Source organism: Nesoenas mayeri, assembly GCF_963082525.1.
Source record: "Nesoenas mayeri genome assembly, chromosome: 22".
NCBI classification, from domain to species: Eukaryota; Metazoa; Chordata; class Aves; order Columbiformes; family Columbidae; genus Nesoenas; species Nesoenas mayeri.
Window position 1 is genome coordinate 3,421,911 of NC_137572.1, and position 25,022 is coordinate 3,446,932.

General features: G+C 43.7%; 1 protein-coding gene across 1 annotated transcript; it reads left to right on the forward strand.

Annotated features, from left to right (window-relative positions):
* On the forward strand, positions 1 to 24,675 carry NCAPD3 (non-SMC condensin II complex subunit D3). The gene is made up of 35 exons (XM_080358046.1): positions 1 to 90; positions 271 to 425; positions 1,309 to 1,471; positions 1,923 to 2,101; positions 2,553 to 2,732; positions 2,884 to 2,945; positions 3,216 to 3,303; positions 4,287 to 4,420; positions 4,730 to 4,802; positions 5,432 to 5,557; positions 5,741 to 5,993; positions 6,509 to 6,571; positions 6,747 to 6,830; positions 8,761 to 8,834; positions 9,673 to 9,807; positions 10,585 to 10,805; positions 11,950 to 12,141; positions 12,479 to 12,576; positions 12,694 to 12,809; positions 14,195 to 14,302; positions 14,825 to 14,936; positions 15,031 to 15,138; positions 16,154 to 16,392; positions 17,122 to 17,201; positions 18,327 to 18,464; positions 18,792 to 18,925; positions 19,075 to 19,280; positions 19,882 to 19,992; positions 20,406 to 20,564; positions 21,156 to 21,328; positions 21,512 to 21,633; positions 21,760 to 21,837; positions 24,169 to 24,243; positions 24,344 to 24,404; positions 24,488 to 24,675. The coding sequence occupies exons 1-35, from the start codon at positions 39 to 41 to the stop codon at positions 24,609 to 24,611; spliced, it is 4,476 nt and encodes a 1,491-aa protein (XP_080214172.1). The 5' UTR covers positions 1 to 38; the 3' UTR covers positions 24,612 to 24,675.
* The last annotated feature ends 347 nt before the right edge of the window (positions 24,676 to 25,022 follow it).

Genomic DNA, 25,022 nt, shown 5'->3' on the forward strand with positions numbered 1-25,022 from the left:
GCCGCTCGGCGCGATTGGCCGCTTCGAACGGCGGCGGGATGGCGGTGGCGGCAGCGCTGGCGGCCTGGAGGCTGCGGGACGCGGGCGCAGGTGCGGGCTGGGGGGGCGGCCGCGGGTGCGCCCCGACGCGGGGGTGCGGGCGGCCGGGACGCGCACAGGTCCAGTAACGACGGGCGGCACTCGCGTCCCAAACCGTTGTCCCCCGGGACCTGCTTGTGTTGGGGTTATCCCGTGTTTATGTTGGTGTCTGATGCTCCGTTTTCCCGCCAGTCTGGGCGAACACGGTGTGGGATCTGGACTTCATCGACGTGGAGCCGCTGGATCCCCTCATCGCCGAGGAGATCACGGGCGATGGGCTCGATGCTTTCACCCGCCTCTACCGGGCCCTGTCGCCCTTTGCTGGGGAGGACCAGGAAAACAGAGAGGTGAGCTCACGTTCTGCTTCATAAACTCACAGGCCCTGGGCTCTTCTGCCATTCGAGTCTGTTCTGCCCTGAAATTCGCAAAATAGTCTAAAACTGTCCCAAACGTTTCTTGCCATATGTGCCAGAATGCTCCAGTGGAAATCCCAGAATGTCAGGGGTTGAAGGGCCCTGGAAAGCTCATCCAGTGCAATTCCGCCATGGAGCAGGAACACCCAGATGAGGTTACACAGGAAGGTGTCCAGGCGGGTTGGAATGTCTGCACAGAAGGAGACTCCACAACCCCCTGGGCAGCCTGGGCCAGGCTCTGCCACCCTCACCGGGAAGAAGTTCCTTCTCAAATTTAAGTGGAACGTCTTGCGTTGCAGTTTGAACCTGTTACCCCTTGTCCTACCATTGGTTGCCGGAAGCTCTTTCCAAATTTAAAAGATATCTTCATAATATAATACAACATCATATACCCTATAACATAATTATTACAAATATTTTAATGTATTTTTTATATATGTATTAGTACATATTTTCATATGTATTATATACAGGGATATATAAGCAAACTTATCAGGCCTGATAACCATATGCAGAGCAGACTTTCAGGAGACAAAATTCTTAGCAAATAAAAAATGTAATGGAGTAGAATAGCAGAAGGGCTGGCTCAAGCTGGGCACCTGCACAAAGGTCTGCCCAAGCATAGAAAACTACAAACTTTCGTATCTTTACAGACCGTTCACACCATGATTCAGTCCGATAGCAATATTTCACCGTCAGGTCCTTTGCTCCCCATTGGACCCTTGCAGTGGCAACTGTTATAATGTGAATAGTTGCTGCTTGTAGAGAGAGATGTTACTGCAGGATTTCTCACTATTACGTGTGTATCTTGCCGCAGAATATCTGGATCTTGTTTGCTGAAAACAACTTCCCTCCCAGCGCGCTCGTGGCGGTGCTGCATCACTTTGTCCACGCGGGCCAGCACCAAAGAGCTGACGCACAGCAGCGGATTTACGCTCTTCACGCGGCCGGGTTGTACTTCTTGCTGCTGGAAATCCCAGGTGAGCCAAGGGATGTACCTCTTTATGGGTGGATAAAACATCGCCAGGCAAAATCAGCTTTCTGCCATTTATGAGAATTCAGGGTGGAACAAGTGGCAGCTTTTCAACAGGTTCATTTGTGGAAGCAGAAATATTTCTTTAAAATAACCAGTAGCTGCAGTTTTCCAGCAGGTTCATTCACAGCATTATCCTTCGGTATTCAAGGTTAACACATTTTGCTGCTGTGCAGTAGGTTACCAGCTAGAAGGGGTCAATCAGATCCTACCAGACAATGTCACTACTGATGACATGTCATCCTGTTGCGGTTTGCCTTTGTTCAAACAATTCTTTCTTCTTCTACTCAACTCTCTTTGTCCTGAACATCTATTTGGCTGTCAAAGCAAATGGCCAGGTGATTTGATGCTCACTGTATTTTGTCTGGGAGATGGCTGATGATGTGTTTTCTGAACAGGCAGCATAGTTAACCAGCTGTACCATCAAGTGATGTTTGATAAATGCCTTCATACCCTGACAAAATGTTGGCCTCAAGAACCAGATCTGATGAAGAAAAGAAAGAAGACGCACTCTCAAAGCTCTCAGACCAAGGCAAGAAGGAACAGAAAGAAAGGAAAACCACACAGGAATGGCAATGTAAGATGTTTGTTTAATCTCTTCAGATACAAATCTCTATTAATAAGCAAATTGTTGGCAAGCTGTTTCACTTCTAGGTCAGTGTGATACCCTTCCTCTTTTTTTACCCCTGTTTTAATTCTTAACCTTATATTCAGCAGTTCAGCTGTGTTCTTGATCCTCTACCTATTATTAGGAATTTCAGGGGTCTGATGATTCAACGTTAGCTGCAGTTTTCTGGTTGCTGACTAATAGAAAAAATACAGCTTATTTGTCTGCGGCATATTGTTAGAAAGCTCAGCAGCAGATGGAGGCTTTTTTTTACTGTTAAGTGCATTAACTAATCTGAAAGGAAATATTTAGAATTTTGGATGTGAAATCATGAGAACTCTATGGAGCAGCAAAAGCTGCAAAAGAGATCAGGCAGTGCTGTGGGACAGGATGGTGCTGTTTCTCTTTTCTACTCATGTAGATGGAAGAGATATTGGAAGAGGAGGAGGAGGAAGAAGAAGATTGTGAAGACATTTACTTTTCAAATGACGAGCTGCTTCAAATTCGCAACTCAGTCTTCCTTCTTCTGAAAAACTTCTTAAGACTTCTACCGAAATTCTCCCTCAGAGAAAAACCTCAGTGTGTGCAGAACTGCCTGCAGGTAATAAAATTCAGCTCAAGGAAACTTCCATCCCCTGACACAAACTGGTGGTGTTCTCTAGTTCTCTATCGTCTGACCCCCAAGCATCCAAGCAGACCAGCACGTCTTGCCCTCACGTGAATTAACAAAGCTTGGTTTTGTTTCCCCGCAGATCTTTGTTGAAATGACAAGCTTTGAGCCAGCGGTACACGAGTTGGAGTTTTCAGCAGCAATGTGAGCGAGTCATTCTCGATGTTTATACGGTGCTTTGAGCAAGTAAAGCGCTCAGCGCTTGTGTTGTTATTATCCTGCTGATACGAAAATGAAAGCAGTGATTTATTTTTGTGAAAGATAATTAGAACACGTTCCACCTAGCTAACAGTAAAGGAAACATTTAGTGAATATTGAGTGTTCTCTAGTCAATGAGCACGTTTAATTGTCATAGTTGTAGTAAATGTTTCTCTGGTGAGAGATGAAGACACCTCTTTGCCTCCTTTTGCTTAGGAACATTAATGAAGCCAAGTACATACCTGAGCTGGCCTATCATGGACTGCGATTGCTGTGTTCCCCTCTACATGGTTCAGAAGATAAGGTAAAAGCTGGACAAAACCTTTAAAATCCTCACTGCAGTACTGGAAAGGAGTAGTTGTTTCTTTCCTTCTCTGCGTGTAATTTTTGTTTGCACATTTTTTACTTTTTACATCAGTTCTACATTGTGTGTGTGTGCACGAGTTTGGTGGGTCAGACGCATAACACTGTTTTCCATCCCAGTCCTTATTTCCCGTGGCTTGTATGATGATGCATCTTGTGTGCATTGAATTCTGCACTCTTGTGACTCCTGCGGCAAACAAATCGAAAACAGAGGATAGCTACAGTGGCATTAGATCTTTGTATCTTAAAAAGAATGCCAGGTTGCTGCGTTTGCCTGGAATTTTCTTGTTTCGTGCTAGGTGGAGCTGCAGCACCGCTTGCCGTGCGCTGTGGCACTGGGTTGCAGCAGAGAAGCATGATGGGGAAGGGTTATGCACAGATGATGGTAAGCAGGGCTGCTTCTCCTTCACAGAATATTGGTCATGATGGAGCAGCCAGTTCTACCAGAAATGCGTCTGCAGCTTTGCATTTTTATTTTGTTAAATTGTCAAGCACGGTTTATCATCTCCCGCTTACCTGTGTGCCAAAAGTGCAGCAAGAAAGCTCCAAAAGTTCGAGCGTGCCTGATGATAAAACTGTGCATTTAGTTTCAGATGTCTTCTGTGCAAAAAGCAATGAATTTCCTCAAGTTCCAAATGCCTGATGAATTGCAGCCCACTGCTTTGAGGGGGATGTGTTGATATTGCCAGGAAACCCTTCTTAGGCTCTACTGGACTTGTACGAGAGCATCTCGGCTAGGAAAGGTGTTGTGTGTATTAATGGGACCTCTTTGAATTATTCTGCCTGGACTCATGTTTTGACAGGTCCTCTTATTTGGATCTAAGTTTGTTTTGTTCAGATTTCTGTCATAAGCCTGGCCAGAATGCTTATCCCTGGGCTCCAGTTGCTACTGAAGTGAACCTGAGAATAACCTTTTCTTTCCAGATCCTTCGTTGTGTCTTCCAGCGAAATCTCAATGTCATTCTCATGGTGGAGAGGGGTGCAAATTCCAGATGCTCAGTCCTTGCAATCACATCGGCCGTCACCGGTGCCAGGAATCGGGCTATAAAATTCATCAGGTGAAGTACAGGGCTCTGGCACTACCCTTCCCTTTCTTCTGGCGTGCCTTCACTTAACTGCTTAGTTGATAAAGCGATGAGACAAACTGACACTGACTTTGAAGCTGTTTGTGCAAATGAGGTTTAATTAAAATGTCTGTAATGAGAATTTACTCAACTTGCTGGCAGAGGGGAAAGAAGATGCTGCTTGACAGACAAGTGGCAGTGAGTGGAAGGGACCTACCTTCTATATTTTGCTTTGTGTCAGTTTTTCAGCTCGTTAATTTTTGCTCTGTTATTAAAACTCGCGCTTTTTTTTCTTCTGTGCAGTTCTGTAGTAGATGAGCTGAAAGAAGTCGTTTTTCCTGTTCTTCGAATATTACTGCAACATATCTGTGCCAAGGTATGCTAAGCTTTGTTGCATCTTGAGCTGAAGAACTTATGTGTGGATACATTGCAGTATCTGTAACAGTTTGGAAATCCATTTTCATAGTGTTTTGCAAGGAATTAAAGGATTTTCATCATTTGCAAATTTCTTGACAGCCTGATTGTGTTTTGGTTTTATCTTTATCAGAGTTTTCGGGTGTCTTAAAAATAGTGTCACACCCTGGGAGAATACTGAGGCTGAACACTCATTCACAATCGGTTGTACCCTACTCATGACCTTTCCAAAATTTGCTGTTGCTTTTACTGCTGTTTTGGAAGAGGAAAGTGAGGGTTATGAGAGTTCTTTGCCTAGCTAAGTATCAGAACTAACTGATTACTCTGGGTTTAACTAACACATTACTCTGGGTTTAACCTAATCTCCGCCTTTGCCTCAGGGAATTTGCTGTGTGGTTGTGCGGGGATGCTGAAGTAGTGACCAACGAAGCTGTGATTGTTCTCCCAGTCCTTGTTGAATATAATGTCATTAAATAAAAAAATACCTATCCTAAGCCCTGAAAGGCCATTCTGGCTTCTAGCCATATCATACCATGCAACATATCATACCATCTAGTCATATCATACCATGCAACTGCCCTTGTTTTTTAGGTCCCAGATAAGGCTGATTATCGCACATATGCTGCACAGGCCGTGGTGAATTTGCTGAATAAACTCCCTTGTAAAGAGTTTGCCGACTTCATCGCTTGGCTTTATAAATACTCACTCAACACGAAAGTAAGTACATCTCTTGTATGTTCCAGGGTTCAGATACAGGAGTATTTTGAAGGTGAAGGGTTCAATATCAGTACTGAATAGCGTTGTTGTTATTGCTGGTGCCTAAAAACAGTTAAAACGGAGCAGGCGATGCCCGTGTCTTTGTCCACACTAACCGAGCACCTCGTGTGCCTTCACTTCCAGACTGCCTACAGAGTGTTTGCCCTGGATGTAGCGTTGGCTTTGTTGGACGTGCCCGAGAGGAACTCAGACAGCTCCTTGTCCCCAGATCTTCAGAAGTTTCTCAAGCATAAGTTTTTAGTGCAGGTCATGGTGTTTGGCCGGTGTTCAGACAAATCGTCCGTGGTCCGCAGCAAAGCTTTAAGCTGCTTTGCCCACTGTCTCGAAATGAAAGTGGCTGCTACCTTGGAGGGCGTACAGGACTTATTACAATGCTGTAAGTATTATGGGTAAGTTAGATAATGACAATATTTCTTGAACGTTCTGGGGAATAATTACTGGGAGAGAGGAGAACAAGTTGTCAGGAACTTAAAAATCTGCACATAATGTCCTTGTGTATTGTGTCATAATGAGAAGAAAGACATGAGTCTTGTTACTCATGAAACCTTATATTTGGAAGGGATTTATGTGGGTACTAAATAGATTCCTCCATGAGATACCTTTGAAGGGTATTTACAGACGACTGAAATTGCTCATTGAAAAAAATAAAAGAGCTCATTCTTGCCTGACAGTTGATTAAATCTCGAGTTGCCTTTTGCTTCTGCCAAGTTGTTTTGCTCGTGACTGGCATTCTGAACTCCCTCAGGTGTGGTGAAGGCCAGATGGCACAATTCAGAAGTGTGCACGTAGCATCCTACGGTTAGATTACTTGCCTGAAAAAAAAATGGGAATGACAGAATATCCAGAATTCAAATACTTCATTTAATTTCTTTTTTTATTTCTTTTTGGCAGCCTCTGACCATACAGTCTTGGAATCAAACACAAACACTGCGTGTATGACAGTCAGTGCAGAAGGTATAGAGTCATTCTCTTATAGTAAGTCTCAAGCTTTTCTTAGCATGACATTTTCTAAAAATACGTATATCTGTAAAACCCGGGGCATGCATGAGGCTCTCTGTTTAACAGTGAACCAGCTTGCTCAGTGAACATATGCCTTTTTTTATTCTTCAACTCTTAACTTTCCTTTCAGCTACATCCGACCATCCAAGGACGGCCTTACCGACTTTCAAAACTATTGAGTTGTCAGACAGCAGCGGCGCTGCTGCGCTTGACGGTATGTCAGTTATATTGGCCTTTTCAGATAACTTTTCAAAACCTTAATTGGACTTTGTGAAATGTATTCGTTGTCCATTTTTCAAAGGAAGTGGAGAGAGCTTTCTGTAGAGCTGTTAAAAAACACTTATGGGTGATGAAGGGGGTGGAAGTGCCAGCCAGAAAGAAATACTATTTCCACTCTAGGCTGAAAGATACATTTAATCTTGCCATATTGACGTTCGTTTGCAGTAGTGTGGCGGCGACACTTGTTGAAATGCAGGTAATTTATTCTTTCCAAAAAAGATGGTAATTGATGTGGGATATAATACTTGTAACTCCATACATTTAAGGGTAATTAAATCTCTTGCTCCAGTGCACAAAGAACTAGTAGGGATTTGCTACATAAACCACAGCACCTTTGGCTGGCACTGTAATGTAGGGAAGAATTCACTTCTCAGCAGCATCAGGTGTTGGCTGGAGTTGTAAGCAAAGTGTGAGGTTAAATGAACTGGCGCAAGCAGCTAATTCTGATCTGTTGACAGGACGAAATCAGCGTGTAAGTTGGCTTTTGTGGCCACGATGTCCCTTCTTTGAATCTCTTTTCTTTTCCTTTCTGTGTGAAAGCTTTTCTTCCCAACCTTTCGGCCTCTGCCGGTATCTTTGCTCTGCATTCTTGCTGTTCACCTCTCTTGAACCGCTGACAATTCAATTTGCTGCTTAGTTCACATCCTGCGTTTGTGTCTTTGTTACACGTCTCACGCTGCTCTTCACATGGGATCTCTCTCCCTATCTCCATGAGCCAGGCTCCAATCTTCTCCATTGAAAGCCTTCTTTTAGAACATTTCGCTGATAAATTTCATTAATCTGCTCTTTCAGATAGAAAAGTCCTCCAGGCCACCTAAGGTATTGTGTATTCCCTGTTTAGTCGCAGAGTCCTCGTGGCAGAGGATGCCTGGTTTTGTATCTGATACCCAGCTGAGCATACACTTGGCACTCGGCAAATAAAATTAAGAAGAGCATTGGATGAAAAAGGGCTGTCTGGAGCTCAGGAGGATAACTGGAATACGGGGCTTTGCGAGTCAGTCAAGGTGCATTAGCAAAGCTGTCTGGCACACGCCGCTGTTTGGCTTACGCCGCTGCTAATTCTGCGCTTTTGTGAAGGCCAAACAGCTCGTGTTTTCGAAGCGAAATAAATCTTAGCAAGGATAGTCGGAACGTGCTCAATTCACGAGGGCAAAGATAAGAAGGGTAGAGATAATCTGCAGGGTGAAGTATGCACAGCCGAGTTACCCTGCCCAACAGTACATGAACATTATGTTCCCTGGATAGTTCTTTGCCATTTAGAACTCAGGTTTTTTGTTTGGTTGGTGGTTTGTCGTGTGTGTTTGTTTCTCTTTTGTACAATCAATGTCAGTTGGCAAAGTGTGATTATTTTAGCAGATTGGGTCACCTTCACAAGAGCTGGACTGTTTTAACGGCAAAATCTCGCAATAAAAAGGTTGTGTGCTGTTTCTGTCAAGCTGTTCTCAGGAGGAAGATGCTATTACATTTAGCTGCCCGTTAAGAAAGCACAGACCAAAGCCCCTTTGCACCCTTTGGTAAAGAATTGTTTCCAAACTACTTTTGATTAGTTCCCTGTGACTAATCCTTTTTCTTAAAGGCAACAGCGGGGATCTCCACATGAATCTGTCTAAGTAACAGATCTCCAAATTTGGCCTATATTTGGGAAATCTTACTTAATTCTGTGAGAAATCTAACAACCATCACTAAACAGAAACCTTAAAAGCAATGGTAAAACACTTGAAATCGGTAATGCCAGCTTGTCAGTAGCCTGTTTCAATGATTCAAAAGGTGAGGAATAATTGATTGCGGCTCCATGTATCCAGTGGTGTCATTTCATAAGCTAAATGGCGGCGTGGGTCATTTCTTTTTATCACGTTTTTGGCTAGGAAAGGAAGTCATGGCCATACTGAGACAGAGAGCCGGGGACGAGAAAACCAACGTGAGGAAATCTGCTCTCCAGGTACGGTGGGTTTTTCACGTGCTTCCCAGTGACTGCCCAGAATGCTGCTAAAATAAATAATGAGGCCGTAGTCCTGTAGGGAACTGGATGTGCTTTTACCCACCTGTAACTTCTTGCTATTCCTTCAGAGTGCCTGGGGGCCTGAAAAAGGTCTTGTTTACTAGTTCCTGATAAGTAAATAATGCAAGCGTGATGATGGAAAATTTTTCTAGTACTCTCGCTGCCATTCTCTTATTCCGTCATTTAGAAAGAGAGGCTCTTTTCAAATGTCAATAGGCATTTCAATTAAGCGACTTCCTTATAAACTGAAGCATATTAGCTGCTTAGTTTGTTTTGACCTTGTTAACAAAGAGATTAGGTTATTTCCAGCCTCTTCTCGAAGTATTCATTGCTTTGCTTGGTGCTCATTTTGTTTAATGAAGTCATTAGTTTTTAAAGGGATATGCTTCAAGGAAAATTTCATGGTTTAAAAAATACGCGTCTGCTGTTCACTGCCTTTCAGCTCGCACACTGATCCGAGCTACTCAAGTTAAGGCTTTATGATTGTTAAAAAACATGGTTGATACAAGAGACACGTTATTTTCAAGGGGAAATTGTGACATTTACTCTACCCAAATGCTGTTATACAATCGGAATAACTGAAAAGACGCTTTCTTGTTTCATTCCACATCTCCGATTGTGCCTTGTATTCATAAATTGTTAATGCGATGTTTCGCTCTCGCCGAGATAAATTAATCTCTAGTTAAAGTTGGTGGGGGGTAGATTGTATTTCTGATTTGCTACTTAATGCACGTGGCCTGTGTTCCCAACGAAGCTGCGCTGGTATTTTGACTTGCAGGTTATTACGAACATCCTGAAGCACAACGTGATCCCTTGTACTGCAGAAGACTTGACCCCTCTCCAGGAGCGGTGCCGGGACCCGGCGGTTTCAGTGCGGAAACAAGCCCTGCAGTCCGTCACCGAGCTCCTTCTGGTGAGAGAAACGTCACAGCAGTTCTTACACAGACCTCAGACGGGCAAACCGTGGGTTAAAAGATGGGAGAAACAGGCAAATCTGGTTCACGTCATTTGTTCGTTCGCTGGATTTCATTTTATGACACTGTTTTAATTTTTTTTTGTTACCTTTTGACGTGTAAGTCATGACTCATTCTTATACATAGTTGTGATTTATGTAGGATGCTTCCAACTGTTGGAAACATTTATGTTCCTGATTGTTGATTTATGTGTCATGGAGAAAATGTTTATGCTGCTGGCCTTCTCGAGTTAAAAAACCCCTGAATCACTTCACTGAGATGTAATGTGTAGATGATAGCGCTGCAATATTTCTCCTTCTATTTATTCACAAAGGGTTAGTAACTTAGGCTTGGAGATACAGGGTTTATATTAAGCAAAGCTCTTTTTTTAAGTATTCTTTTTAGTGTTCAATCATCTGCTGTACAGCTTTATTGCGATACTGTTACAATTATTTATAGGGTTTCAAAACAAAGTATTATGATACTTTAGCAGAAGTGCCAGGTAGCTTGATCATAGATATGATCAAATACCTTGCGATGCCAAGGAGGGAAAAATTCCCTCATCCCATATGCTGCCATATTGCGTGTTGGTTGAGCAGGATACTGACGCTTATTAAAAATTATTTGGAAAGTTGTAGCTGAATCTGGAGGTTTCTAGGCCTTTGCTGATCTTACCCATGCATGTAGGATCCTACAACAATTGCAAATGTTTCTAATACAATGCGTGTCTCTCTCAGTGTCATCACAACAACGTTCTGGTGCAGAAGGCCTGGTTAAACGGAGTGGTGCCTGTTGTGATGGACACTGAAAGTTCTGTCCAAGAAAAGGCCTTGGATTGCCTTGATCAGCTCTTGTTGCAACATATCAAAAGCTATAGTAAGTTCAGGAGTGAAGATGGACAGCAGGCTCTCGCGTGGGACCTCCTGACCCTCCTGAGCTCAGAAAACCAGGAGCTGAAGTAAGTGCATTTGTCCCTTCGTTGCGGGCTCTGATGGATTTTCCATAACAGCCCTTTGTCCGATGTGTCAGATGTTTTCATTGCCTTAACTACTTTAGCATTCAGGGACAAAATCCACTTTTTTTTTTGGACTTCTAATCCTGTTAGAATACTCAACTCTTCCTTTGCAGAAGGAAATTGCCTATTGACTGGAGGACTAAGATAAGAGTATGAGTTTATACTCTCAGCAGTCTCATTCACTGTGTGGCCACAGACCATTAGGTGTCATAGTTTACGTGTTATTTAAATGCACGTGCAAGGATAGGAAACTAAATTTATTTGGGTTTTTTCTTTAAGCTGTTTGAACTCCCTGCTTGAACTAGTAGAAGTGCATATTAGTGCCAGAGATGGAAATTCATATTGCGAGGGGCTTGTGTCGCTCTGTTAGTTCTGGGCCAGAAGAGCTGCTGAAAAGTGCAGTTTTCCTTTGGGTGGAAGATTTTCATTTGCAGCTCTTGTTACCTGTGCTCTCTCCCTGAACTCCGGGGTTCATACGCAGGAGCATTACATACTGTTCTCAATGTGCGGATAGCAGCATGAATATTTAAGTCCAATGGAGGTGTTCTGATGACAGAAGTAAGAGAGAATATATAAAGAAAGGAGAACATCGCCTTTTATTAATTCTGATGTACAATATGTTACTTGTCTCATGACAAATAGAGTTATTCTGCCTTTTGCAGAATGCTGTGGGAAGAAGCAGCAGAAACGAGATGACACACAGCATGACAAGGACACAACATTGATTAAAGACAGCTGTATGTTTATTAGTCAACAGGGCATAATTGCTCAGAAATAGCAAATGAGATACTGGTTGTGCTGCCTTGCCAACCTGTGAAACTGTTCTAATTTGGGCTATTGTATAACATGGTTTGCAGACTCATGGCACCTTCTTCTTCATGATCTTAGAGTACCTTGCAGCTTGAGAAATCTCAGAACTCTTTCAATGTGAAGTAGGCCACTAGAGTTAAATAGAAAAATGAGCAAATTACAGTGCCTTAACATCACTGTGTCCTGTCCCATTATGGGTATTAAACAACAACTACTAGAAAGTCTTCGTTACAGATTGCTGAAATTACCTTTTCTTACTTTTCTTCCTTCCTTCTAGCCGTTACTTGAACAAAGCTTTTCATATGTGGTCCAGACAGAATAAGTTCACCTCCACTTTCATCAACAATGTCATGTCTCATGTGGAAACAGAGCATGCTGCACCAGCTTGGATGTTGCTTGCTAAGGTGGCACGTTCTTCACCCAAGCTGAATTATTCCAAGATCATTGACTCGTGGGACGATGTCAGCAGGTGTGTGTGTGCTTTGAACTCCATCCTCCCTTCTGCAGGAAAGAGAAGGGGGCGAAGAGGAGGAACAAAGCAAGAGAGCACTTTCTGCCCTTCCAGATCGCTCTTTAGCTGCTTAGATCACAGTTCTTTATTCAGACAACCGGTTCTGTAGCTGGGAAGCAAGCAACGGCCCACAGATTTGTGCAGTAACCAACTCTTACGTTAAGCTTCTTGAGTTTTCATTTGCTTTGACAGGTCTGCCTTAATAATGCATATCCCAGATGAAAGGATTCTTCTACTGTGATTTGGTGTTGTTCCTTAGTGTTAATGTTAGTTTGTCGGCTCTGCTGTTTTTCAGGCAGCAGGACACGAGCACTGATACTGCAGGACATGTACTGTGTGTCATCGGTCATGTTGCAAAGCACCTCCCTAAAAGCACTTGTGAGAGGCTGATTGGTGAGTGGCCCTGAGAAACTGCACGCTCATACCTTCCATCTTAACTGTTACTTCTTCTCTATAAGCAGTTGATAAGCTTAGAAAATGCTCATTTTATGCATGTGATCTGGTTTTCAGATAATATCAAGTGCTGGCTGAAGGAGTCTCAGTGTCCCCTGGTGGTGATTAGCACAGCTGTGGAAACTCTGCAGAAGCTCTGCCACGCGTGTGCAGATGTGCTGGAGGAGGCGCAGGTGTGACTTCAAATACATCTCTTAAAATAGCTTGTCTCACACTTAGGAGGGCTGTCTCTTGAAGGCAGCATCAGTCTCCGCTCTGTCGGTTGATGAGCTCCTCAAACAAATAGGATCTGACTCCAACAGCAGCTTGGGTCTGTTCTGCTCAGCTCTCGTGCTTTCTTCACCGCAATTCTGGTGGAGAACATCTTGTAGCTAAGGATGGACTTGTAAAAGATCTTTCTTCAGAAGGATTCCTTCTCACCCCTTTACCTGAAACCCATGCATTTGCCTTCTGTCAAAGTTTAGGGAATGCCTCAAGGAGACCTGTTGCTGTGCCTTTATGATATCAACTATTTCTCAGGCTTGGTCCAGCGTGAGCCTGGAGGTTGATACTATAAGCTCTGATTATTCTATATCAGAGCTGCTGTAGATACACATATTTTCTAGACCTCTTTCATGGGGCCAAACAGGGTGTTCATAACACATCATTTGCACATTCCTCTTTTCTGCCCGCATTTGTTTTACGCCATAGCTTTGTTCTGCTTCTGTTGTGAGAAGGTGGGTTATCCTTTGCTGGTAAAATAGAGATCTCAGCCTGAGCAAAGATGCTAAAACTGATGCAGATCTCTTTTGCTAACGTTTTCTTTTTGTATATATGTTCTGTTTCTCTTTCAATATTGATGACAGCTATTTTATAATAGGCATGCCAATAAAGTTTAGTAAATAGTATGCGAAACTGCACACTCTGTGCTTTACAAGCCAGGGTGGATCGATGGTTTCTTTTTTTATTAATTGACAGTCAGAAAATCCTCCCGTGTATGTTGGCTTACAACCAAATGCACATGTTCCCGTGCGCTGGTCACTTGAGCACTTCCAACAGCTTAGCTGCCATAAATATATGCATTTGGTTTCTTATGTCACCAGTTTTAGATGACAGAAAAAGAGAAATGATGCTTCATTTTCATCACGGTCTGGTAGATGATTAGCTTCTTTTGTTTTCCCTCTACCCCTCAGAATTAGCATTGTTTTCATTTGAATGGGACTGCATTTTTCCAAACCACATTTAAAAATTCAGACAGACAAATGTGTTGGATATACATGAAACAGTCACCTAAATCCTTCTTGTTTAGATCTGTGTGATTTCTATAATGAAGTAAACTTAGGCCTGGGGATCATTAAAAGCCAGATTCTCCAAGGTGTTTTGACACTTGCACACGTCCCTTGATGCGCAGGAAGAATTTCCAAGCTCTAAGGCACTGTTTGATTTATTTCAATAGAACCTAGGTTATTAAAAGCATGTAAGGACTTTCAGATTAGGGATTCATGTGTGAACAGATATTACAGCTACATTTTGTTTAATTAATAATGTACCAAATTAATTTTGTTCAATTATGGAACAGGAGCTGCTCGACCAGGTGTGTGGTGATTTAGTGTCCACCTGTGAAAGCTACATTTCAAATATAGTCCTCAAAAAGGATGGAGCAGAGAAGCTGCAAGAAGATCTCCTGGTAGGTTTGGTTCCCCTTCACAGACGGGTCCAAGTGTTTAGGTGTACTTGAAATCGGTGTTCTGTAAAGGTCACACCAATAACTGTGTTACACAGGCAAATACTGATGTACACGCCTTGTGTGAAAACTCGTAATGAAATCTGATATTTGTGCGCCTGGGAGCATACAAGAGTTTGATACATCAGCAGTTGCTTTAAGGATATGATAGACCATGCATTTTTAATAAAATGACATGGTTTTTCTTTGCTTTTCCACTCATGTTTCTTAGATGAGCTGTTTGGGAGATAAGTCTGTAAACAGGGTAGAATGAGGAGTATTTCAATATTATTAGTAGATGGGGGTGTTGTAGCATATTGAACTCATACACACCCCATTTCTATTTTGAAGCTTCACCTTCTGTTCTCTAGCCACTCTCTGATGGAATATTATGTTGGTTTTGGAGAAGTACCGTACCGACTGCTGCTAACTTCATTTGCAGCTCAGCCGTTGCCTTTTGACTGCAGCGTTGCTTTTCCTCTCTAGGTGAGACACCTCTTCATGTTGGGGGACGCTGCTCAGCAGTGTCCGGCCAAAGTGGAGAAACGCATCTTTCTTTTGATCCAATCCATCCTGGCCGCTGTCGACGAGGACCAATGTGAGGCTCTCTCCTTACTGCCTTTTATTTTGATTTACACACAACACCGTTTACCAGAAAAGCACGTTTTCATTCCTGACCTGCTCTTTCCTAGTGTCTACTTCTGCGGATAGTGAGGAAATTCCAACGTCTCAGCCGCTGTCCCAGTTCGGAGTATCAGCCATGCCTCCTGTGGTCAGAGCTCACGCAGTCATTACCCTTGGTAAGTGCCGTCCTGCAGGAGCAACGTGCCCTTGTGTATCCGATTCCCACCCTGGCTGGTTCAGGTGCTGCTCCAAAGCTGTGTCAGCTGTACCAGAGAGCCACAGTGTTTGCGTTGCCTCAGCTCGGAGCTTGGAGCGAGGCAAATATCCATGGTAACGAGTTGCAGGAGCCATAAGAACGCTGCCATCTACACAACTGCTTCTCAAGGTGGTTAATTCATTAATAGTGATGAACAATTAGCAGCGTCCTTCAGAATTGTACTGTCTTTGTACTCGGAGTTGGTTGCTGTCTGGTTGGAGGATCATAATATATATAGTAAGGGACTAAAGAGTTGTTGAAGAAAACTCGGTGCTTTTGGTGCTGTTTAGAGCAGAATGTCTGCACATAGTTCCTTGTTCTTCTCAGCATGAACCAAGAGCTGCTTTGTGATAGAAGCCCAATCAAATCTACATCTCCAGGATTATGGAAAGTACTAAAGTGAAAGTTCAGGTTTTGTAGTACTTCTGTGGTTAGGAACAAGTTTTGTCTCTTACAAATAGTATTATTCTTTCCTTAACTGCTTTGGAAAGCTTAATAGTTTTGTACAGAGCTTAGAAACAGTTAGGGAGCAGTAATGTTAGAAGGCAGGCTACTTTATATTAAGTTGCTTTAGTGATGCTCTTAGAGGTGGGTGTCTCCCTGCTATGCCTATGACAGCTGGGGCTGTTCTTTTTAGCTGCTTTGAATAATACCCCGTATACAGAAATAATTCTCTCCGAAGGAGGGAATTTGGCATAGAGACCCACTCTATAGGTCTAAGAGGAGTTTGGAAGAACTCCTTGAAGTATCATTTCTTTGAGAGATCGTGCAGATTGCTCATCAAGTTTCAGCATGTGTTTCTTGTTTATTCCCCTGTTTACTTCCTGATTCCTTTCTTGGCTTATATTGGTCTCAAAGGAGGCAGTAAGCTGGGCTAGGGTGCTTAGGAAGAAGAATATATTCACAGCACTGACAGTCTCGTCTCTGTTTCACAGGTAAACTGTGTTTACAGCACGAGGAGCTGGCAAAGAAAAGCATTGCAGCTCTAGCTCGAGAACTGGAGGTGTCGAGTGACGTGCCCGTTCGCAATAACGTTGTCATCGTTATGTGTGATCTATGTATCCGCTACACATCCATGGTGGACAGATACATTCCCAACATTTCGTTGTGTCTGAAGGACCCAAGTCCCCTAATCCGTAAGCAGACGCTGATCCTGCTTACCAACCTTCTGCAGGTAAAGAGAGGCCCCCAGCACGTATCCAATAACCCACTTCAGGTACCTCTGCCATGCTGAATACTGGCAACCCAACCAGTGGGTGCATTGCTTGTACCTTGATTAATCTGCATTTAATCAAGAAGACTTTAAACTAGGTATTTTGTTACTGCTTTTTATTTTTTATTTGCTACCTAGGCAGAGATCATATTGAGGACACTTAAGGCAGTTGGATAATGAGATTATTTTTAGGCAATGGCTCCATCTTCATGTCTTCTCCTACTTTCTTTGAATTCTCTTCAACTTCACTCCTATATGAATGAATATAACAAATATCACAGCACCTTTTTCTCCTACTGTCTCTGCTTATTGTTCTAAAGATATAAATGTCGAGAGGCTCAAGATGTTTACCCTCCCAGTGTTCATATGAAGCCAATCAAGAGAGATTTGGAGTGCATTTGGTTCTGAGAACAGTGTTGAAGACCGTGTGTGCCTTGGGATGGGATAACAGATTTTTCATGTTTCTACTATGTTATTGATACCTATGGTAAAGCTAGATGCTTGCCAGCGTGGCATTTATGCTGTCTAAAGCATCCTCCAAAACATTGTCTTCTTGGGGTTTATTTTGTGTGCCTTTAGCTGAAGTTGTATAGCTTGCTCATTCTGCTCCGCTCCATCAGATGTTGTCCTGACTACACTAGGTTGCTCCTGATTCCGGGTGACAATTTATTGTCTGCTGATTTCTTACAGGAGGAGTTTGTGAAATGGAAAGACAGTCTCTTCTTCCGCTTCGTCAGTGTCTTGGTGGATCCAAATCCAGATATTGCCAGGTAAAACACTCATATGTAAAATAAAGGAGTTGAAGATCAGAGACTCAGAGATGTATTCAAAGGAGTCTCAGTCCTGCACCTTCAGCATGCAGAGAGAAAATTCAGGGAGAGAGCAGATGATTTGCTCATTAAGCTCTTCATTCATACAGTTGTTCACACTTCAGTGTCTGCAAGGGTAGCAAAGGATCTAGAGTACTGGTTTTGTTTGGAGAACAGGGTTAAATATTATCTTTTTTCTTATATGGCATCCCTCATCTTTTTAAACCTTCTACTACGTTTGGCAATACTTAGATGTGTAAGAGGCGTTATGCACGCTGCCTTTAAGTGCATGTTTATAAAGATTTTGTAGGTTTTATGTTCTTAAGCTGCTCAGGTGAGAAACGGGAGCGGGGCTGGTTTCTCCAAGGCTGGTAGATGGTGCGAGGCTGCTGGATGCAGAGGAGACTTGGACACCTTGCAACCTGTTTCTACCTGGAATAATCAATCTGAAGATCGGTGTTTCCAGGGCCGTCAACCTGTCCTCACTTAATAGTGCATATTCACACTCTCTTTTTTCTTCAGTGAGTTTTTAATATGTAAAAATGTCTTTCCAGTAGATGGTGACATTGCAGCATCATGTTCCTAGAGCTTTAGCTAAAAGCTCTTTGGGACCCTTTTTCTTTGCAGCTGCATTCAGTGGCTGTGTCCAGACAAACACACGTTCTTCATGTCTGGGATTGACTTGCAGCTCTTGCAGGACTTTTGGTGATTAACTTTTTGCAAAGTACTGTAAATGTCTTGGCCGCAATGGAACTTCGGTTATTTTAATAATGCAAGCGTTGTGCCTGGTTTCAAATTCAAATTTATTTCTGTCTCCGTTTACCTTAATGGCAAAAAAAAATGAAGTAATATTATGGATGCTGAAAACGTCAGTCTCCTTCTGGATGAGAAAAGACTTAAAGTCAATAAGTTGATATCCTCTTTCAAGCGTAGATGGAGCTGGGCAAGAATTAAACGTGGTATTGAGGGAGACTTGGCAGAGGAAAAACCATCCTCCTGCTTTACATCTTGTGAGCCAACACAGTGTTTCAGGGGTGGCTTTTAGAAGCTGCCTGATGATAAGATCATTCTTTTCTTCTTTTCCAGCCTTGGAGAGTTCTGCTTGGTGCATCTCTTGCTGAAGAGGAATCCAGTCATGTTCTCCCAGCACTTCATTGAGTGCATCTTCCATTTCAATAGCTACGAGAAACACGAGAAGTACAACAGGTTCCCCCAGAGCGTGCGGTCCGTCGAGCACATTTGTATCTCTTTATTGCTAAATGTTGGGTGGTCTGGCTGTGCGGCTTTTGATTGCAGCAAAGCGCTTGTGGTGCTTCATGATTATGTGTGCGATAGGAGGGAAACAGCGTTAAATTAAGAGTGTCCTGCCTTCCCTGTGACGCTGCTGCGAGGACTTTGGCATGTAATTCGTGGGAGTGTGTGGGATCCTAACAGGTTTATGGGTCTTGAAAGTGACATTCCAATATTCCTTGCTGATTGAAAGTCTTACCGTTTCTGCGTGAGTTCGCATAATGTGACTTGGCCCTTGTAAAATCTCTTGCTCTGCCACAGGGCGAAGAATCTCTTCTCTCTGAAGGGAAAAGACAACAAAGAAAAAAGGATGCGTATCTACAAGTTCCTGCTAGACCACTTTACAGATGAGCAGAGGTTCAGCATTACAACAAAGATCAGCCACAGCATCCTAAGTAAGGGTCTGTCTTTAGAAATCTGGTAGACAAAGAATTAGAGTCTATATAAAGCCGTTAGGCTCTCAATCCAGCGGTGTTATCTTCCTATCTTCACTGGCACTGCTGTTCCCATCAAACACCTCTTATTTCTTCCCTGTGTGTTCCAGCATGCTTTGTAGATAAGGTCCTTCCATTGGACCTGGAAGCCAATGAGCTGCTCTCGGATACATTTGCAGTCCTTAGCTGCAAAGAAATCAAGCTAACGATGATGAGATCAAAACCCGGTGAAGACATTGAGCCGGATGAAGATGAAGGCGAAATGGCAATGGCCAATGCTGTCATGCAGGCAGCACAAAAAAAGCTCATCTCGCAGGTAAATGGGACTCGATCTGGTGTGGGAAGAGGGCTGGCGAGTGTACTGGGAGGAATTTTACCTCTTTGTGACAGAGAAACTTGTGCAAAGATTGTCCAAATAACACAGTGATGACGCACTGTGCTCTTGGGCTGTTAGTCAGGCTGTGTCTGTAGGCACAGTCTGGTCTGAGGGCACCTGTGGAAGCACCGTGTGTTGTAATAACAAAACGTTACGGCTAAATTTGGGAAGGATGTTTGTACTCAAGGGGTTGGTTGGCGTGATCAGAAATGCATTTCCTCTGAAGTCAGTGAAGCTATGCCAGGCTCTATTTGTTCCACAGATGTCTTATTGGTAAAACATTTGAGCATAACGGTGTTTTTTGGTGCACCTTTTGGCAATTTGCCTTCAGTGTGAGAATTGACTGAATTAGTGATGCATCTTAAAAGACTCCACTTAGGTTAAAAGCCTATGTACATGCGTGGGGCATAAGAGCAGGCTTAATTGCAGTAATTCCCTTGCCACGAAGTGATAACTCTTCTCGCTTAGGCCATTCATCTAACCACAGAGTGGCTTCTCCTTTATTGCATCGTGTAACTGTTCATGCCTTGTTCAAACAAAGGTTCAAAAGAAGAACTTCATAGAAAACGTCATCCCAATAATCACGTCACTGAAGTCTTTGATGGAGCAGGAGAGGATGCCAGCTCTTAGGGACCTTATGAACTACCTGCGGGTAAGCAGAAGTGTTTTCTTGGAGTTTTTTCCCTCTCTTGAGTTAATGTGTTAGATGTGCAACCAGTACCGGAGCGAACAGCCTTCTTAGAAGGAAATTTAGAAGGCATATGATGTTGTGACACTGCCGCTGTGTTAAATAATGTAGGAGGTGGAGTGATTTTAGATAAGGATCTCACAGTGTGTTACGTGTGAGCCTCCTCAGTGGAACGTAGGCAGAAAACTTGAGTGCTGGAAAGCTTTTCCATGTTCTGAAGTACAGATTGGAATCGAAACTCTTAGTCTGTTAAAAACACCTCTGCTCTACCAACTGGTATTTCCTTTAGCACTCAAGCAGCTGTGATCTGAATGGAGACATGAATCAGTAGTCGGGAGAGATTTCTGAAAGAGTTTAAACATTCCTTGTTGCTCCAGGAAATGATGCAAGATTACCGAAATGAAATCCAAGACTTCTTTGCTGTGGACAAGCAGCTGGCGGCCGAGCTGGAGTACGATATGAGGAAATACGAAGAGCAGCTGGCCAGGGAGAAGGAGTCAGACCAAGAGCAGGTCCCGGCAGCGCAGGCAGAGGTGGTGGGTGCCATTAACTGTGTCCACGTGCTGTCTCTTCTGCTAAAGCTGGTGTACGCTTAACACCCAGACTCTCCGTGCACCTCATTCCAGCACCTTTAACAGAATGGCTATGTAATGTTCTCATACCTCTTCGCATTTGCCAACAGAAGCTTTGGTTTCAAAGTCATTTAAGATGCTCAGAATAACAACAAACAACACGTGCTAGCCAAAGAGGAGCAGCAAATAATTAATGTAAAAATGCGATTTAAATGAAAACCAAGTCTAATTTGCCACTGGCTGTGCTTACGTGTTGTATAGTTCTCTGTTCCCAAAGTGATAAAGATGATAAACAGGTTAAAAAGGGTTCATTGTGTCTGACTTTAGGTGTGTACAGAGTAGGAACTTACTGATGTTGTAGTCGTGCAGATCCCCTTTTAAAGTCAATGTAAAGAAATAAGTATGTGCTTGGGTCAACTGTCCTGAACTCTTTTAAATACCTACCTTAAAATGAGATAACTTTTACCCTGGAAGTACCTTTCCCTCTCTTGTATCTAGGGGTTTCTACACGTGTATCCCTATTAGACATATGATATTTTCTCCCGTTTTCTGTAGCAACCTCCATCTCTGGAGAGACCTGTACCTTCTGGTGTCTGCAATAACAATGCTCCATCTCCTGTAAGTGGGAGACAGTCCCCACCGCCACCTAGATCAAGTCATTCCTCTGTGCCTCTGGAGTTTGCTACACCTAGAGCTGATGTTCCGAGACAGCCCTTACTTGGTCACAGGTATGGGTTTCTTTTTATATTGCCAGTTATGACATTCTGCAGGGCCATTGTTTATGCACGCCTTACCTGCAGCATCATCTTCTCTGTTACATTTGGTGTTTAAGGGATTGGGGGGACATTACATGTATCGAATCCGGGCTTGCAGGAGGAAATCACTGTTCTGTCGTGGTTTTTGCCCTGTAGGCCAGCATCCCTGAGCACATTTGCCATCCTCAACTCTGCCAGGAAAGCAGCAGAAGCCAGAAGCAAAAGCGTTGGAGGAAGGTTATCGGCTCTATCGCTTCCATTAGCTGGCAGCAAGCAAGGTAGGGAGCTTGCTGCAAACCAATCTGGCGTTGGACTAGATCTAGTTGACACAGTCTGCGTTTTGGACCCTTGAGGTCTCTGAGTGAACGCATTTCTATCCTTAACTATTTCCTTGTTATTTCTAGCGTCCTTCCGAAGCTTGAATCAACCGTCTACTGCGGAAAGTGTCGCTGTGGTGGGGCGTGCAATCAGCACACCAGAACGTAAGTATAACCCAAAGGAACCCTTTCCAAATTGGGCTGAGCACTCATTTCTCTGAGAGAGGTAGGAATGCATGGCTCCCATAATGAGCAGAGAAAATCAGTCATTGATAGCTGTAGACTCTGTATTTATCCAAATAGTTGTAGTAAATAAGAACTGCTCTGAAATTGAAGGGCTTAGATGAATGATGTACACAGGAAAGGACTGAAATGAGCACTGGGGAAGATAGGATTTTTTTTTTGACTCTTCTGTGGAAATTTAAGTAAGAACACACAGAGAGGGATCTCTAATACACAAATTGTGAGAGTCTGCAGTGCTTACATCGTTCGCAGCGCAACTGCCGTCTCACAAAATGTGACCTTCAAAAGTTGGGTTTTATTGGGATGCTTTCTGACAGCCCCGCAGCATTCTGCAGCAGTTAGAGCAGAACACAAGCAGAGCTGAGTTCCAGCAGTAGATTCCCTTCCTTCACGTCAATTAACTGCTGAAACTCCTCGAGGGCATCTCCACGTAGCGCGATTTGCGAGGGTGAGGAAGGTGAGTGTCTGAGGGCGGCTGGGAATTGTTACGGGGAGGGGTGATGTTGCAGCAGCACAGCTGTCTGACTGCACTCTGCCTCTCCGTGCACCCCCCGACCCGCACGCACACCCGACACGCAGCCAGCGAGGCAGCCAGCTGTGACGCAGGCTGCAAATACCTGACATCCGCGAGCGGGCAGGAGCAAACCGGCGGCAGTGATGTGCATCCACTGGAAAATCTGACCCTCCTCTTCCCTGTATGCCCCACTGTTTGGCTAGATTTGTCTGCCTTGATGTTTCTCTTTGCCTGAGCAACAAGCAGTGGTATTTGTGCAAAAAAAAACAAAATTGGGGGGATGTTTTTAGAAAGCAGAAATCTTTAAGTGCCGTATCTGTGTCTGGAAGCTTGCATGGCTGTTTCTCTTAAGCGCCATATGGTGGAAAGGGAGGAAGAACGTTAATCTGCAGTGGTACTAGGGCTGAATTCCTGCTTGGCTTCGAGGCAGCATGTGTCCTTCAGTGGGGAGACAAACTGTACAGAGCAGCATCGTCACTTCAGCTGGCGTGTGTTGAGCCATCTGCACGGTGGCGCTGGGTCTGGCAGGCTGATAGACAATCAAAACAAAACGTTTTGATTTCCTTGGTATATCATTCTGAAACTATTGGAGATGCAGCTCTTTGTAAAGCAGTTTGTACTTGAGAAGTTAAGAACAGCTGTCTCTCTCTTTATCTCCTTGGTCTGTTCTGGCTGTCACTGTCTGCCCTGCTGTGTTTGAGTCTCCTCCTCAACTCCTGCACGTTGAGAATGTCTCAGTGGGTCTGGGCAAGTGCAGATTGCTCGCTGTGGTGCATGTTGTGAAGCTGCCACCTTAGGCTGCATGGGAAGCCCTATTTTATGACAGTTCTCAACCGTTTCCTCCCTCCCTTCCTTCCTTTCACATACATTTCTCATTAACCAAGGTAACTTGTTAAGGCACACGCTGCACAAAGTCAGGACGCTTGCAGGTTGGTCTTGAGGGATGCAGAGGCCAACTAAGGCGGATTGATCAAGTTGGATTTCCACTACAAGCTTCAGTGTTTCCCTTCCAGGACAGGGAAGCAGTTAAAGAGCAAACCCAGTTAGTGTGCAGAGAGAAGTCCTTCTAAGAGAGTTTCCAACTCCTGCCATATAAAGCAGTTTCTACATTAATTCCTTGTGAAAGGTTCTGGGAAACATGAGCATAAAACAAAGCGTTGAGCAGAGTAAAATCTGAATATTGTCACATCTCTCCTGAGATAAATGACAGGAAAGAGACAGCTGACAACCATGGCCTGTTCAGGCAAGCTAAACTCTACCTGGGTTCCTTGTCAAGTGGTTCTTCTTGTCTGGCTGCAGGCAGTTTGTCCCAGAAGGGCTGTTCGGGTGCTTTGTCAGGCATCAGGGGACCCGTGTTCTGCCTTGACCAGGCAACTGCTCTGAATCTGTTTTATGGTGAAAGATGGCAAAGCTTTGGTGGAAGGTGTAGCTTCCCCTGCTAGGCGGGACAACGCGGTGCGTGACTGAGGTCCCATATTTAAATTAACGTCCTCCGCACACAAGGAAGGCTGTAAGGCTGGAGTATGAAGCTGATGTGCGCAGATGGCCCGTCAGACTCAGAATGTAGTTTTGAAGCTGAATGGGAGACACTGAGATCTGCTGGCCTGGAAGAGATATCTGAATGTGCTTGCAATTAACTGGATATACTTTGTGACACTGAAGTGTTCTACCGCAGCATGCCTTGCCCTCTGGCTATGTCACAAGCTGGCTGCTAATATGTGGAGGGTTTGTTTTTTCAGAGACCATTAATGACTTGACTTTCGGTACCGGGGTTAGCGACATCAGCTCAGCGGACACACCTGGTTCAGCTCCAGGCAAGTCAACTTTGTGATTCTAACTTGAGGGGGGGAAAACACCTAAATGATCAAATGCGTGGCTTTTTTTAAAATATTAAAATATATGCATTATTTGCAGAGAAGAACGAGGCTGAGGATGAGCCAAGAGATGTTATCTGCTTGACATCACTAGAGGAACCGTAAGTTCAACACAGGTCTGCAACAGCGATCAAAATTGGTAAAGTGCTTTAAAATAAATGGTCATTCTGCTTCCTCCTTCTAGCCCCTCCGTGCCGCAGATGTGGAAAGTGGAATCCCCAATAAGGCAAAAAAGCAGCCAGCATGTCCCTCTGAGACGGTCCCAGCGGCGAACTCCACTGAAACCAGACAACGGATCCATTCGCTGAACTTTTGTACAGAATCATCATGTTACCTGAGATCTGTCCTTTTCATCTGTAATTATAAATCACTGCGGGGGCACGTCTTTCCTTCCTTATCTATTCTTACTTGGGTTTGAAGTGAAACTGTGTAGAATATGGGCACACAAAGCCTGCTTTAGCACATGTATATATTATAAGCTGCTGCTGTTGACAAAGCTCTCTGGAGTGCTAGAAAGCTGTGGTATAAAGAGAGGCTTGCTCTTCACTCAGAGGATGTATAATTTGTCCATTTGGAAACGTAAGAGCATAATGTTGCCGCAAGCTTAGCAATAAATGCATTCATCACAGCTTGTAGGGAAGCGAGTGGCTCAGCTTATTCACTCCATCCCTCATTGTCCCTCTGGGTTATATACTAGAGTAGCTTTAATTTGAACAAAG